The 17,310-nt window shown below is 44.0% G+C and overlaps 1 protein-coding gene across 4 annotated transcripts in view; it reads left to right on the forward strand.

The window, feature by feature from the left end:
• The window catches only part of Cc2d2b (coiled-coil and C2 domain containing 2B), a 95,348-nt gene extending 79,766 nt beyond the window's left edge, over positions 1-15,582 (forward strand). For 2 of the 4 annotated variants that reach the window (NM_001447192.1, NM_001447193.1), the window contains 4 exon segments: positions 9,659-9,717; positions 11,514-11,688; positions 13,701-14,189; positions 14,224-15,574. In NM_001447192.1, the coding sequence (NP_001434121.1) occupies positions 9,659-9,717; positions 11,514-11,688; positions 13,701-13,889 (423 nt within the window). In that variant the 3' untranslated portion in view covers positions 13,890-14,189; positions 14,224-15,574. 4 annotated transcript variants of the gene reach the window in all.
• Positions 15,583-17,310: the final 1,728 nt, after the last annotated feature.

The following is a 17,310-nucleotide window of genomic DNA, read 5'->3' on the forward strand; positions in this document are numbered from 1 at the left end:
ATTCCTTCAACAGGGGACCTATTCTCAGTTCAGTGGTTTGCTGCTGGCATTCGCCTCTGTATTTGCTGTATTCTGGCTGTGTCTCTCAGGAGCGATCTACATCCGGCTCCTGTCGGTCTGCACTTCTTTGCTTCATCCATCTTGTCTAATTGGGTGGCTCTATATGTATGGGCCACATGTGGGGCAGGCTCTGAATGGGTGTTCCTTCAGTCTCTGTTTTAATCTTTGCCTCTCCCTTCCCTGCCAAGGGTATTCTTTTTCCTCATTTAAAGAAGGAGTGAAGCATTCACCTTTTGATCATCCGTCTTGAGTTTCGTTTGTTCTAGGGATCTAGGGTAATTCAAGCATTTGGGCTAATAGCCACTTATCAATGAGTGCATACCATGTATGTCTTTCTGTGATTGGGTTAGCTCACTCAGGATGATATTTTCCAGTTCCAACCATTTGCCTACGAATTTCATAAACTCGTTGTTTTTGATAGCTGAGTAATATTCCATTGTGTAGATGTACCACATTTTCTGTATCCATTCCTCTGTTGAAGGGCATCTGGGTTCTTTCCAGTTTCTGGCTATTATAAATAAGGCTGCAATGAACATAGTGGAGCACGTGTCTCTTTTATATGTTGAGGCATCTTTTGGGTATATGCCCAAGAGAGGTATAGCTGGATCCTCAGGCAGTTCAATGTCCAATTTTCTGAGGAACCTCCAGACTGATTTCCAGAATGGTTTTACCAGTCTGCAATCCCACCAACAATGGAGGAGTGTTCCTCTTCCTCCACATCCTCGCCAGCATCTGCTGTCACCTGAGTTTTTGATCTTAGCCATTCTCACTGGTGTGAGGTGAAATCTCAGGGTTGTTTTGATTTGTATTTCCCTTATGACTAAAGATGTTGAACATTTCTTTAGGTGTTTCTCAGCCATTCGGCATTCCTCAGCTGTGAATTCTTTGTTTAGCTCTGAACCCCATTTTTTAATAGGGTTATTTGTTTCCCTGCGGTCTAACTTCTTGAGTTCTTTGTATATTTTGGATATAAGGCCTCTATCTGTTGTAGGATTGGTAAAGATCTTTTCCCAATCTGTTGGTTGCCATTTTGTCCTAACCACAGTGTCCTTTGCCTTACAGAAGCTTTGCAGTTTTATGAGATCCCATTTGTCGATTCTTGATCTTAGAGCATAAGCCATTGGTGTTTTGTTCAGGAAATTTTTTCCAGTGCCTATGTGTTCCAGATGCTTCCCTAGTTTTTCTTCTATTAGTTTGAGTGTGTCTGGTTTGATGTGGAGGTCCTTGATCCACTTGGACTTAAGCTTTGTACAGGGTGATAAGCATGGATCGATCTGCATTCTTCTACATGTTGCCCTCCAGTTGAACCAGCACCATTTGCTGAAAATGCTATCTTTTTTCCATTGGATGGTTTTGGCTCCTTTGTCAAAAATCAAGTGACCATAGGTGTATGGGTTCATTTCTGGGTCTTCAATTCTATTCCATTGGTCTATCTGTCTGTCTCTGTACCAATACCATGCAGTTTTTATCACTATTGCTCTGTAATACTGCTTGAGTTCAGGGATAGTGATTCCCCCTGAAGTCCTTTTATTGTTGAGGATAGCTTTAGCTATCCTGGGTTTTTTGTTATTCCAGATGAATTTGCAAATTGTTCTGTCTAACTCTTTGAAGAATTGGATTGGTATTTTGATGGGGATTGCATTGAATCTGTAGATCACTTTTGGTAAAATGGCCATTTTTACTATATTAATCCTGCCAATCCATAAGCATGGGAGATCTTTCCATCTTCTGAGGTCTTCTTCAATTTCTTTCCTCAGTGTCTTGAAGTTCTTATTGTACAGATCTTTTACTTGCTTGGTTAAAGTCACACCGAGGTACTTTATATTATTTGGGTCTATTATGAAGGGTGTCGTTTCCCTAATTTCTTTCTCGGCTTGTTTCTCTTTTGTATAGAGGAAGGCAACTGATTTATTTGAGTTAATTTTATACCCAGCCACTTTGCTGAAGTTGTTTATCAGCTTTAGTAGTTCTCTGGTGGAACTTTTGGGATCACTTAAATATACTATCATGTTATCTGCAAATAGTGATATTTTGACCTCTTCTTTTCCGATCTGTATCCCCTTGATCTCCTTTTGTTGTCTGATTGCTCTGGCTAGAACTTCAAGAACTATATTGAATAAGTAGGGAGAGAGTGGGCAGCCTTGTCTAGTCCCTGATTTTAGTGGGATTGCTTCAAGTTTCTCTCCATTTAGTTTAATGTTAGCAACTGGTTTGCTGTATATGGCTTTTACTATGTTTAGGTATGGGCCTTGAATTCCTATTCTTTCCAGGACTTTTATCATGAAGGGGTGTTGAATTTTGTCAAATGCTTTCTCAGCATCTAATGAAATGATCATGTGGTTTTGTTCTTTCAGTTTGTTTATATAATGGATCACGTTGATGGTTTTCCGTATATTAAACCATCCCTGCATGCCTGGGATGAAGCCTACTTGATCATGGTGGATGATTGTTTTGATGTGCTCTTGAATTCGGTTTGCCAGAATTTTATTGAGTATTTTTGCGTCGATATTCATAAGGGAAATTGGTCTGAAGTTCTCTTTCTTTGTTGTGTCTTTGTGTGGTTTAGGTATAAGAGTAATTGTGGCTTCGTAGAAGGAATTCGGTAGTGCTCCATCTGTTTCAATTTTGTGGAATAGTTTGGATAATATTGGTATGAGGTCTTCTATGAAGGTTTGATAGAATTCTGCACTAAGCCCGTCTGGACCTGGGCTCTTTTTGGTTGGGAGACCTTTAATGACTGCTTCTATTTCCTTAGGAGTTATGGGGTTGTTTAACTGGTTTATCTGTTCCTGATTTAACTTCGATACCTGGTATCTGTCTAGGAAATTGTCCATTTCCTGAAGATTTTCAAATTTTGTTGAATATAGGTTTTTATAGTAAGATCTGATGATTTTTTGAATTTCCTCTGAATCTGTAGTTATGTCTCCCTTTTCATTTCTGATTTTGTTAATTTGGACGCACTCTCTGTGTCCTCTCGTTAGTCTGGCTAAGGGTTTATCTATCTTGTTGATTTTATCAAAGAACCAACTTTTGGTTCTGTTGATTCTTTCTATGGTCCTTTTTGTTTCTACTTGGTTGATTTCAGCTCTGAGTTTGATTATTTCCTGCCTTCTACTCCTCCTGGGTGTATTTGCTTCTTTTTGTTCTAGAGCTTTTAGGTGTGCTGTCAAGCTGCTGACATATGCTCTTTCCTGTTTCTTTCTGCAGGCACTCAGCGCTATGAGTTTTCCTCTTAGCACAGCTTTCATTGTGTCCCATAAGTTTGGGTATGTTGTATCTTCATTTTCATTAAATTCTAAAAAGTTTTTAATTTCTTTCTTTATTTCTTCCTTGACCAGGTTATCATTGAGTAGAGCATTGTTCAATTTCCACGTATATGTGGGCATTCTTCCCTTATTGTTATTGAAGACCAGTTTTAGGCCGTGGTGGTCCGATAGCACGCATGGGATTATTTCTATCTTTCTGTACCTGTTGAGGCCCGTTTTTTGACCAATTATATGGTCAATTTTGGAGAAAGTACCATGAGGAGCTGAGAAGAAGGTATATCCTTTTACTTTAGGATAGAATGTTCTATAAATATCCGTTAAGTCCATTTGGCTCATTACTTCTCTTAGTCTGTGGACATCACTGTTTAATTTCTGTTTCCATGATCTGTCCATTGATGAGAGTGGTGTGTTGAAATCTCCCACTATTATTGTGTGAGGTGCAATGTGAGTTTTGAGCTTTAGTAAGGTTTCTTTTACGTATGTAGGTGCCCTTGTATTTGGGGCATAGATATTTAGGATTGAGAGTTCATCTTGGTGTATTTTTCCTTTGATGAATATGAAGTGTCCTTCCTTATCTTTTTTGATGACTTTTAGTTGGAAATTGATTTTATTTGATATTAGAATGGCTACTCCAGCTTGCTTCTTCTGACCATTTGCTTGGAAAGTTGTTTTCCAGCCTTTCACTCTGAGGTAGTGTCTGTCTTTGTCTCTGAGGTGTGTTTCCTGTAGGCAGCAGAATGCAGGGTCCTCGTTGCGTATCCAGTTTGTTAATCTATGTCTTTTTATTGGGGAGTTGAGGCCATTGATATTGAGAGATATTAAGGAATAGTGATTATTGCTTCCCTTTATATTCATATTTGGATGTGAGGTTATGTTTGTGTGCTTTCATTCTCTTTGTTTTGTTGCCAAGACGATTAGTTTCTTGCTTCTTCTAGGGTATAGCTTGCCTCCTTATGTTGGGCTTTACCATTTATTATCCTTTGTAGTGCTGGATTTGTAGAAAGATATTGTGTAAATTTGGTTTTGTCATGGAATATCTTGGTTTCTCCATCAATGTTAATTGAGAGTTTTGCTGGATACAGTAACCTGGGCTGGCATTTGTGTTCTCTTAGGGTCTGTATGACATCAGTCCAGGATCTTCTGGCCTTCATAGTTTCTGGCGAGAAGTCTGGTGTGATTCTGATAGGTCTCCCTTTATATGTTACTTGACCTTTTTCCCTTACTGCTTTTAATATTCTTTCTTTATTTTGTGCGTTTGGTGTTTTGACAATTATGTGACGGGAGGTGTTTCTTTTCTGGTCCAATCTATTTGGAGTTCTGTAGGCTTCTTGTATGTCTATGGGTATCTCTTTTTTTAGGTTAGGGAAGTTTTCTTCTATGATTTTGTTGAAGATATTTACTGGTCCTTTGAGCTGGGAGTCTTCACTCTCTTCTATACCTATTATCCTTAGGTTTGATCTTCTCATTGAGTCCTGGATTTCCTGTATGTTTTGGACCAGTAGCTTTTTCTGCTTTACATTATCTTTGACAGTTGAGTCAATGATTTCTATGGAATCTTCTGCTCCTGAGATTCTCTCTTCCATCTCTTGTATTCTGTTGGTGAAGCTTGTATCTACAGCTCCTTGTCTCTTCTTTTGGTTTTCTATATCCAGGGTTGTTTCCATGTGTTCTTTCTTGATTGCTTCTATTTCCATTTTTAATTCCTTCAACTGTTTGATTGTGTTTTCCTGGAATTCTTTCAGGGATTTTTGTGTCTCCTCTCTATGGGCTTCTACTTGTTTATTTATGTTTTCCTGGAATTCTTTCAGGGATTTTTGCGATTCTTTCAGGCATTTTTGCAATTCCTCTCTGTAGGCTTCTACTTGTTCTCTAAGGGAGTTCTTCATGTCTTTCTTGAAGTCCTCCAGCATCATGATCAAATATGATTTTGAAAATAGATCTTGCTTTTCTGGTGTGTTTGGATATTCCATGTTTGTTTTGATGGGAGAATTGGGCTCCGATGGTGCCATGTAGTCTTGGTTTCTGTTGCTTGAGTTCCTGTGCTTGCCTCTCGCCATCAGATTATCTCTAGTGTTACTTTGTTCTGCTATTTCTGACAGTGGCTAGACTGTCCTATAAGCCTGTGTGTCAGGAGTGCTGTAGACCTGTTTTCCTCTCTTTCAGTCAGTTATGGGGACAGAGTGTTCTGCTTTCGGGCGTGTAGTTTTTCCTCTCTACAGGTCTTCAGCTGTTCCTGTGGGCCTGTGTCTTGAGTTCACCAGGCAGCTTTCTTGCAGCAGAAAATTTGGTCTTACCTGTGGTCCTGAGGCTCAAGTTCGCTCGTGGGGTGCTGCCCACGGGCTCTCTGCAGCGGCAGCAACCAGGAAGACCTGTGCCGCCCCTTCCGGGAGCTTCAGTGCACCAGGGTTCCAGATGGTCTTTGGCTTTTTCCTCTGGCGTCCGAGATGTGTGTGCAGGGAGCAGTCTCTTCTGGTTTCCCAGGCTTGTCTGCCTCTCTGAAGGTTTAGCTCTCCCTCCCACGGGATTTGGGTGTAGAGAACTGTTTATCCGGTCTGTTTCCTTCAGGTTCCGGCGGTGTCTCAGGCAGGGGTCCTGTCGCTCCGGGGCCCTCCCCCACGGGAGCCCTGAGGCCTTATACAGTTTCCTCTTGGGCCAGGGATGTGGGCAGGGGTGGGCAGTGTTGGTGGTCTCTTCCGCTCTGCAGCCTCAGGAGTGCCCACCTGACCAGGCGGTTGGGTCTCTCTCTCACCGGGTCTGGGAGCAGAGAGCTGCTGCGGGCCGGGATCCGCGGGTCATATCTATGTATTTTTATATTTCCTGTTTGGAACGCCATTTTTACAAAAGGGAAACGTGCTTATCTTTCTTGCGAAACCACCTCTGCCGACCGACCATGCTTCCCTTGATCCTCCTCCGGCCTTGGCTACAACACTGCTGCCTCCTAGAGAGAGTCGTCTGTTTAGAGGTTTTAGCTCTGTTTCTGTTTTGTCTTGTTTTGGTCTGTTTAGTGTTTTCTTGTCCAGTCAGGTGGGGTTTAGTGGTTTCCTGTTGGTGTTGGTGTTAGAGGTCGTGCCATAAGGTAAAAGGCAAATCCCTATTCTTTGACCTTCCATTTTCAAGGAGGAAAAAGCCAACAACAAAATCCACAGCAGGAGCCATGGGGAGTGAGGAGAACTGCTGCAGAAGTCATGAATTCGGGGGTGGGGGGTGGGGATGGGGGGTGGGGGGGGTTTGGGGGAGCTCACAGCAGGAGAAGGGAGATGGGGGATGAATGAGCAGGACTTGCCTCTGTATTTAAAAATTGTTTTATCTACATTCCAAACATTGCCCTCCCCTTCCCAGTCCCACTTCCAAGAGTTCTTCACCCCTCCTCCCTTTTGTCTCTGAGAGGGTGCTCCCTCACCCCAGCCCCCAAGCACATCGCCCTTTCCTGTGGCACCAAGTCTCAATAGGATTAGGCACATCCTCTTCACTGAGGCCAGACAAGGCAGCTCTCTGCTCCATATGTGCCGGGACCCATGGACCAGCCCATGTATCTCATTGGTTTTTGGCTTAGTCTCTGGGAGCTCCCAAGAGGGTTCAGGTTAGTTGACATTGTTGGTCTTCCTATGGGGTTGCAATTCTCTTCAGCTCCTTCAATCCTTCCCCTGACTCTTCCATAGGGGTCCCCGACCTCAGTACAATGGTTGGTTGTAAGTATCTGCATCTGTCTCAGTCAGCTGCTGTTAGAGCCTCTCAGAGGACAGCCAAGCCAGGTTCCTGTCTACATGCACAACATGGTATCAGTAATAGTGTCAAGGTTTGGTGCCCTCCCGTGGGATGGATCCCATGTTGGGCCAATTACTGAATGTCCTTTCCTTCAATCTCTGCTCCATTTCTGTCCCTGTATTTCTTTGAGACAGGAATAATTCTGGGTCAAAAACGTGAAGGTAGGTTGGGGACTCCATCCTTCCACTGGTGGCCCTGTCTACCTATTGGAGGTGCTTTCTTCAGGCCCCATCTCCCCACTCACTATTAGGCATTTTGGCTAAGGTCATTCCCGTTAGGTCTTGGGAGCCTCTCGTATCCCAGGTCTCTGGGACTTTTAGAGGTTCTCCCTGCCCCACCCCTACAGCTGCATATTTCCATTCATTCTCTTGGCCCTCTGGGCGTCTCTTCTGTCTCCCCCTGAACCTGATCGTTCTCCCCCTTTCCCCCCCTCCTTTCCTACCCAGATCCTTCCTTTCCTCTGCCTCCCATGATTAGTTTATTCCCCCTTCTAAGAGAGATCGAAGCATCCTCACTTGGGCCTTCCTTCTTGTTAAACTTCTTACGGTCTGTGCATTGGATCATGAATATTCTGTACTTTTTGGCTAATATCCACTCATTGATGAATACATACCATGTCCTAAAGAAAATGTGGTTTATTTACACAATGGAATACTATTCAGCTATTAAAAATGAGAACATCATGAATTTTGCAAAATGGATGGAACTAGAAAATATCCTGAGTGAGGTAACCCAGGTAACTTGCCTATTGAAATCCAGGGGAAAGAATGGCTTTTAGGAGATAGCTAGCAGCAAAATCTGCAGTGGCCAGGGATTGTCTCTCCAGAAGCTTCCAGAGTAGCTTGGTTGCTGCATGAGCAGAGATGGGTGAAGGATGAGCAAAATTCTGGTAGGGACCTGAGCCTCAGGAAAGTCAGAAGCCAACACCATGATGGGAGGCTATAATCAAATGCAATTGCTGGACTTGTTTCTCTATTGACTTTTTATGGTGCTTGAAACTGAACCTAGAGCTTTGTGCATGCAAGGCAAGCACTAGCCCTGAGCTGTACCTCTCTCCAGTCAGTCTCCTGACTTACCACATGCATCCCAGAATAAGCTCCTATCTGACCACTATTTTACATGATCAAGAATACATGTTTCATTGTGTAATACGAGCACACCCAGATGCAGGATTAACAGGGAACCTTTTTGAAGTTTTAAAGAACACAAATTCTTGCAAAGAAAGGTCCCTTCAGTGAAATCGAAAAGCTCACAAAACCCCTTGATAAACAGGATTTACCAAGTCAACATACTCAGGCCTCATTCTCAGACCTGAGGAATTCACTAATCCACAGGAGTTGCCTCGTGGGTAGGTAGTGGTTGCTGGATCACAGACTCAGTCTCCCTGCTCTGTCTAGTTGTAGCTGCAGCCCCCTCAAGGTGTTTGGAGTTCAGACTTCTGTTTCTTGCTCTGCTCTGTCATGATCAATGGGCCTGAGTCTGCTCCTTACTATAGTGGTGTCTATTGACAGCATGCACGAGAATCATTGGGGAACTGGTTAAAGCTGGCATCACTGGATCTCACCCTAGTTTCTGATTCAGTGGCCATGAAAGCAGAGTTGAGAATTTGTGTTTTTAACAAATCCTGGGGTTGATTGTAGGGTCACAGTTTGGGGACCTAGAGACCTGACAGGTTCTAGTGTTGTTCCCTTTTTACACAACTTTCTTCCCATTCTGGGAATCACCTGTTCCCATCCTTTCAGCTGCTTCTATTCCTTGGTTCAGAAACCCAAGGTAGAGACTGTTGAAAATCAGCCTCCCAATACTGGCCTTGTGACTCTTACAGGAACTGAGTAGGGTTAGGCTTACAGGAAATGTAAGTAGGTTAGGGTTACAGGAAATGAAGAAACATGAAGAACACTACTCCCTACTGTAGGATAGGGTGTATGGGGCGGAGTTTGGAGATGGGAGATGAAATGTGTGTGTTTAAGTACATACACAAATGCAGGTACACATGGACACAAAGAATTGGTTCCTGCCAGCTATAAGAAACCCAGACCCCATAGACCCAGAGAAGAATAGTTATAAACCGTGCCAGAAGAGTAACGGCATTGTCTGATGTCTACTGAACAGCCCATGAATGCCGGGCTTTTCGTGTACTGCTTCATTTTACAATGGCTCTAAGAATCCACTGCAGCAGCCATAACTATTTTTCCTGTTCTTACGATCAAAGCATCTTGAGCTTCAGAACAAAGTTACGTCCTGTAACTTTGCCGAAGTCACCACAAGTGTAAGAGACCAGTGTGTGAGATCGTTTAGTGCTTTCAGTAAGTATGCCAGATACTGGCCTCAAAAAGAAATGAGAATAGCAAGTGTGCTTTACCCATGAAAACTGTCTTTTACAACCCCTCCCCCACGCTAAGTAAGTAGTGTGGAAGTCAAAGGAAATGTGTGGCCTTTGAACTTGAGATTGCTTTTTCATGAGACTGGTTTGGGTCTGACCTTCCCAGCCCCAGGACTTCAGGGGTGAGTGGGATTTAAAGGTGGTCTCTAGACTTGCTCCTAACTTTCATCTGTCTGTATTTCAGCCTGAAGAAATAGTTTACTTGGATACCAATAAAAGCATGGTAGAAGATCTAAAGAGCAGGTGCTGTCTTCCCTCCCATCTCATGTCCAGCCACCTTCTAATCATCCAGCCCAGCCTCCCTAATTACTCACTAGACTCGAGGACAGAGGCAGGAAGAGAGAGATGACAATGGCTAGACCCACTGAACTACCAAGTCCTGGTGTCAGCATTGATAAATGGTCCCTCTACCAACTAAGGCAGCCCTCACAAGGATAGCCTAAGTTAACTCTGGGCATCACTGGCCATGAAATAGCCTCAGTGTAGGTAGTTGATAAGCCCATGGTATGCAAGAGCCAACACTCTCTCGAAGGGTATGAAGGAATGACCATGGCCACGGTGGTGGGAAAACATACCCATTAGAGAGTAGAAGCACCCACAACACTGTCACGTCTGGATGTTCCCTGTTTCCCCATAAATTCATTGCCTCATGGAAAGCTTCAGTCAAGCCTCAAACAGGCCATGGACTGTAGTAGTCTTCACTCCTCCTCCTCATGTGTCAGCACTTTCTAGATCTGATTTCCTGCAGGGGCTCACACTCACACTGCAGTCTGGCATGTAACCCACTGTCAGTTAATCAAATCACTGTGGCCAAAATAATCCCGTCACTACCTTCTCTTGTGAGCATTGAGGCCTACTCCATCTACAACTATCACTATGCCCTTTTGTATTTAAAACCACTTTTAATATTATTATGTGTGTGGGTATTCACCTGCATGTAAGTTTGGGCACCACATGCATGTCTGGTGCTCACAGAGGCCAAAAGAGGACATTGGATCCCCTGGAACTGGAGTTGCAGATGGTTGTGAGCCACCATGTGGCAGGTAGGAATCAGACCTGGGTCCTCTGGAAGAGCAGCCCATGCTCTTACCGGTCAAGCCATCTCTCCCCAGTCGTCATTTCCCAGTTCTTAAGAAAACAAGGAATAAACACAGTAGAGACAGGTTTCCCAACTAGTTTGCATTGGAGCTGCTTCCAGAACTACCTGAACTGTGTGTGTGTGTGTGTGTGTGTACACACACACATACATATGGGCTCTAAGGGCCTAGAGTCCACTCCCACCATTCTCAGAAGGTAAAGCACTCAGGTGCCAGACACCACTGAGACCCCCTGCACACTTCAGCTGACGTACTATGAACTCAGGAGTTGCACTGTAGACTCAGTCAAGAAGAGACTCTCAGCAGCTTCTCTGTGACAACCTGTAGACGCAACCCCACAAAGTCATCTCACTCACAGGATCCCACCATCCAACTTACAACCCTTCTCCCATTTCTCACCGTGGTGCCGCCAGGCACTAGTACTGGGGGTGGTTCACACTGCTGCCCCTGGGGAACTACATTCCAGTGTGGGTGGGTGGCTGTGGGTGGAGTGGTTCCTTTTCTTCCAAGTCCACATCCTGAATTGACCGAACTAATGATGCCACTCATGCTAATACCCCAGACTAGACACCTGCATTTCTGTAAAGGCAAATTCCTGGAAACACTATGCCCTCTGTCAAATGAGCCTTGACCGCTGGTAACTGTCTCAGTCAGTAATCACATGACAGCACCTGCTTATACTTGGGTGTCTGGAAGAGATTCTCTTAGTAGCCCTGTTTCTGGCTATGCATGGAAGATTCTGCCTTCCTGAGCCAACAAGAACCCGTCTCTCCATATCCGATCGATCACTGTGAATCATAGTTGGCACCCCTCACTATAGGTGCCTGGTTTCCTCCTAAATCCCAGAAGTTTCTTTTCATTTGTGAAGTGACAAAGTTCTTGTGACACTGAGTGAGTAGAGTCTCAGTTTGTCACCACGTTATTTCTGCATTCTCACTGTAGGATAGAAAGAGCACTGAAATGTAAGATGATGGAATGGCGGCCTAAACACCCAACACGCTGGAATCGACAGTGCACTTCTGTTCTACGGCAAATCCTTCCTAAACTAGAGTTTTACACGGGAAGCTTTGCTTCGTTTGAAGACAGTGAGTTGGAAAGGCTGCTACAGTTTTATTGGGTTCGTATATGACCTAATGTGCAAATGACATTTGATTTTAACCTGTTGTTAACTGGCAAATAATAGCACTCTAAACTATTTCTGAAATGCCTGTTTTCTTGGTCACCAAAGACAAATGGTTTGGAAATCCAAAGATTGAGAACCTCCTGTTCCAGGAGGCTAGATGTCTCCCAGAACTCTCCTGAGACAAAGTAGGAAGCGATCTGTTAGGGGTTGAGTACTTCTGCTGTCAGGGAGGGTCTGCAGGTACCGTTCATTTGGAAGTAGGAGTGAAGATGTTAATTTTCTAAAGACATAAGTGAGATATAGTCAGATATAACCCAAGGTGTAAAGCTTGGAGCTTCTGTGTAAGAATATCTAACTAATAGAGCACAGTAGACAATACTTGGGTTGAGACTGAGCTCTTCAGCCTGGATCCTACTTACTTATGGACCAAAGCGTTGTGCTGTAATGATCATCCCATGAATGGCATTTTCTTAGAACCAACTGTATGTTTCATGACACATAAATGATGATTTTTGAAAAGAGATGTCCACCATGCAACTGGGAAACTGAGAAATGATCTCGAGTAATATGTTTGATTCTGTGTCATTGCTTCTGGGCAAGAGGAGTCCAGAAAACTTCAGTGACTTCCATGTGTCAATGACTTCCAGTTTCAAATGCATCAACCTCACCTTTTACCATCACCTGCGCATTGACATCTCCCTGGAGAGTGAAAAGACATCTCAAATTCATCAGGTCCATAAACAAGCAAGGCAGTCATTTGTTAGACTCTTCCCTTTCCTTACTGTCTAGTACCAGCATCCCTTCATCACCTCAGCCGCTCTCTATTAACTGCTCCACCGGGTTCTTAGATTCTCCCCTCCCCCCTCCCCCCTCCAGGAAGCAGATGTCTCCCAGGAGAACTTCCTATGAGAAAGAATGACCTCTGTTAGCTGTTGAGTATTTCAGCTGCCAGGGAGGGGTCTGAGGTACCAACCATTCAGGAATAAGGAGGAAGTTGTTCCTATTTTGTTGTTGTTTTTAATAGAATTTGGAATTAGACGAATTAAATATAGTTAAATAGAAGTCAAGGCTTGAAGCTTGGAGTTTCTATGTAAAAATACCAGACTAATAGGTATTGACTTATTGACAGGTCAAGATCAGATCAAGATTGAAGCCTGTAGTCAGGTCTTATTTTGACCATTTACTGGTTTTAACGGAGGTCGAATCAACTAACCCATCTCTACCTTTTGCCCCATTGGACAAAGAGGGTAAAAATAGTTGTTTGTTTTGTGGTTGTAGTGAAGATTAAATGAGTTTTTTCTTGGCATTGCACTCAACTTCTACTATCTATCTAGTAAATGCTAGACATTGTTTCTGTTCTGTGCCAGGACTTAGGCAGTGAACAGTAAAGATATAATCAAATGCATTCACAGAGGTCTGGCCTACAGTGGCAGATCAGAAACTCCTAATGATGAAGTCTTGTTAGGCGAGCTAGAGAAATGGCAGCACATGGGGAAAACAAGTGAGCAGATCTAAGGGTGAGAAAAATTCTCCTTTCGGAAGCGATGGGAGACTGACCGAAGGGTCCGTGGTTGTCATCTGTGTCCTATTATGTAACGTTAGTTACTTAGACCCATGCTCCTTGTTCCTTCAATACTGTCACACAGTAGTGACTCCAAATAAGCCTGAGTAAACCCTTCAACTTCCCACTTAAAGCCCTCCAGTAGAACATTTCCCTGTTGGCAGTTTGCTAGCTAAAGGGTTGGAGTTTATGCTACAACAACTGTACACACTCTGGCATCAGAGAGCCCTGGTTGTGTTCCAACCCGGTCTGCAGAGCGGGGGCAATGGCAGAACTTACCTCAAACAGTTATCTGTTGCTTACTTAACACCATCTAGAATATCATAGTCACTCACAAAAGGCAACTACTGCTGTAACTGCCTACCGCTGATGTTTCTGCATACCATATTCCCAGGCTACTTCTGAGACCGTAACACACCTTTGTGTTGTTCTAACCTTGATCCAGGTCACAGGATTTCCCATCCAGATGCCCTACACAGATGTCCAGGCAGTCATTGATGCCGTGTACCAGACAGGAGTTCACTCCTCTGAATTTCCCCAGACGGAATTTGCATTGGCTGTGTACATTCATCCATACCCAAACAACATTTTATCTGTGTGGATCTATTTGGCTTCCTTAGCCCGACATCAGTGAAATGGAAGAGGGGAAAAGACAAAGAGTACTGTGTTCTCTTAAACCCAAGCTTTCCTGACACCTTAAGATTTTGCTGCTTTCTTTTGAGTTGATCAATGCTGGGCATAATTTGGGTTCCTACATAGAGTTGAGTACTGTGGAGATCACATCAGCACCCCTTCCCCAGCCTTTGCTGATGAGCCTAGAGGACCTCTTTGCCAACACACCTCTTCTGGGAGACACTTCAGGTAGTCTGGTTGTTTTGTATACCTCAGTCCACACTAGATCTCATTCTGGAAAAGAAGCAATTCTGGCCTGCTTCAGACTGCTCAAAATGTGGAGGTCACAACATCTCCATCTGAGCCATCTGGGGAGTCTTATTAAGAATGAAGATGTTTAGGTCCACCCAAGACTTCCTGAATCAGAACCTGTGAGAGGAGAGCTGCATCATTTTCAACAAGCTCCCAAGCAACTGCGATCCCGATGAGGAGTGAGAGACCACCCATGCGGAATGTCATCGGTACTAACGAGACGCGGGCACATCCGATGCTAGTTCTGGTACAGTTCCAGGTGGAAATTTCTCAGAGGGAACTCTGAGGTCATATTCTAGTCTGAAAGCCAGCAGGCTCGAGATGGAAGAAAAACCTGTTTCAGTTTGAGTTTAAAAGCCAGAAAAGAACTATGTCCCAGCTTAAAGAAATTAAGCAGGAGGAAATCCCCAATCTCTTACTCAATTGAGGGAGGGCAATCTTTTAACTCTGCTCAGACCTCCAGCTGTCTGGATGAGAACTGCCTACATTCAGAAGGGCAGTCTGCTTTATTTGGCTTACCAAGTCACATATTCTCCAAGCCAGCACTGCCTTCCCACGAGTATCCAGGGCATAATCCAGGATGTTTGATGAGTGGGTGCCCCAGTCACGTAGATTCGTAAATTACGTATTATAAATACCTGTGGATTTTGATTCCGGTTTTTGAGAATAGCATAAAGACTAACCTTAACGTTCTGCACCATCGTGGCTCGGAACTATGACCCAGGCTCCCCCGGATCCAGTTCGTTACAGGTGTGATCTCCCTTCTCCCAACCGCTCCAAGTGCCAAGTGTCAAATATTTTGGAGAAGGACGACAGGTGTCACAGCAATACGAGCAGTTAATGGGCTCATCCAAATCTAAGTGGGAGATGACGGCGTTGCGGGCAAAGACACTGGATGCGAATGTGTTGGTGGTGACTTAAACAGTGCCCAGGTGTAAAGTTGTACCAAGGAGACAAATCAAGAACAGGGCCCGGGACTTCTGGTTCCTAGTGAGAGTTCTATATCCAAAGGAATTGGATAGAGCCTGGGAAGAGCCCCGAATGTTCCAGTGTAGAATGCTCACTAGACTAGGATGAATGGCGAAAGAGAGGTGCACAGTATACCTAGGAGTAAACTACCGTTTTACACAAACAAGGCAAGTAGCCTACACAGGTGCTACGAAAAAGACCTGCATGCTTCTGGGAAGATACAGCAGAAACCACGGCAGTAGTGGTGCCTCTGGGAAAGGCCACCTCTGGAAGAAGTGGAGAAAGAAATCAGCTGGTTATTATGCATAGTTTTATGTCAGTTGGATGTTTTGCCTTTTGCTTGCATTTATTTTAAAGGTGTTTTCTTTTTTGACAAAAAGCAATAGATTTCTTTTTTTTTTAACATTTAAATACATTTTGTGTATTGTTTACAATGTTTTGGTTTGTGGTACCATTGCTTGAAGCCAGGGACTCAGGTATGTCTGGGCAAACACTTTGCTGCTGGCCCTCTCCCCTAGTTCTCAGCACACAGCGTTTGATAACACACTGCATCAAGTATAGAGAACTTCATGAATAATCCCCTCCCCTGCGTGTTCTGATGTTAGTGTCTTGGCCGCCAGAGCATGGCGGCTTCCCACTGCCTGAAGTACCCGGAATTACAAAGGCCTACCAGAGAATCTGGTCCCCCCCCCCCCCCTCACCTCTTGCAACCCGACTCAGGGTTCCATTCTCTGGCTGTGGGGGGTGCCTTGTCCGGTTCACTTTAAAACCCTTGCTAGTCACTTCAAGTTTGGAGTATCTTTACTGAAGATGTAAATTGTCCTCCACTTTCCTTCCTTCCCTCCACTCCTTCCTTTCTCCTGAGAACCCTTTTGCGTTTATAGTCCCCTCTGTCTGGCACACCCATCCGCCAGCTAGATACCCGGTCACTTACTTCCCCTCAGGCCTTTGCATGGCTTTCCTATCATAAAACAACATCCACCTAACTAGTCTTTCATTTTGGGGTTTTTTTTCCCTTTTTCTTTTTTTCGGAGCTGGGGACCGAACCCAGGGCCTTGCGCTTGCTAGGCAAGCGCTCTACCACTGAGCTAAATCCCCAACCCCTCATTTTGTTCTCCTCACCGCACCTGTTACCATGTGGTATGGATTTATTTCTCATCTATTATGACTTTCTCTTCCCAGTAGAATGTAAACTATGGGATCACAACAATTGAGGTAACTTTCTGCCCAGCTCACTCTAAAGAAATGAAAAAAAAGGGGGGGGGGCTGAAGTTCCTTTTAGGACTCTAAGACCACCAGAGACATACACAGGCATGAACAAGAATGAATATTGGCATCTTATTATGAGCCATCTAAGTCTAGAATAATACATGCTTTCTAAACCAGTATCTCCCGGCAAACGTCTTCAAAGTAGAGACTGTAGGACAACCTGCTTATTACAGGATCACACAGACGATTACAGTCTGTGACCCACTTTTCCGAAAAGGTTCTTAAGAAGGCCTGGACTCTTAAGTCATTTGGAAGCCAAATTATCGCCATAAAGCTGCTTACTAGTCATGAATTGGAAACCGAGGACTTGGGTACTATTTAAATACCATAAACGACATGAAAATTTTAGTCAGATAACGTCCTTCTCCTCTGCCAGTAGCCTCTTCCCCAACTGCACCAGGCTAGGCTGGGTTCTGCCAACTTTCACGTGTACGCTTCCATTTTCTTCCCATCAGTTCCTGAATCCCTGCTTTCCCCGGGCATTGTGTAACATTGTCACACCGGGGTCTGCAGCAGTCCTTCCGGGATGTATGCAAACACCGGTGTGATAAGTCAGGCTCCCCGCCGTGTGCACTCATCTTTTTGTAGTAGCCCTTTGTCACTCTTCCTCTTTCTAAACAAAATATTCAAAGTAAGGGGTGAGGTCTCATGATTTATGTTTAAATATTGAAAAAGAGTCGCTCTATATCTGTGGACCCGTCTACTTCTTTTATGGTGGTCCACTTTCAAATATAATTGATGGGGTTTCTGTTACTCACACACCAATTCCAGCATCACCTCTATTGAGTGAGTGTTGTTCCCACCGTTTAGGGTTTCTTCATTGACCACCACAGATGGCCAATTACATCCATTATGGATTTGACAAGCCAGGTTGCTAAAGATGTTAATTCCAG

This window comes from Rattus norvegicus, chromosome 1 (assembly GCF_021556685.1).
Source record: "Rattus norvegicus strain SHRSP/BbbUtx chromosome 1, alternate assembly SHRSP_T2T, whole genome shotgun sequence".
Classification (NCBI taxonomy): Eukaryota; Metazoa; Chordata; class Mammalia; order Rodentia; family Muridae; genus Rattus; species Rattus norvegicus.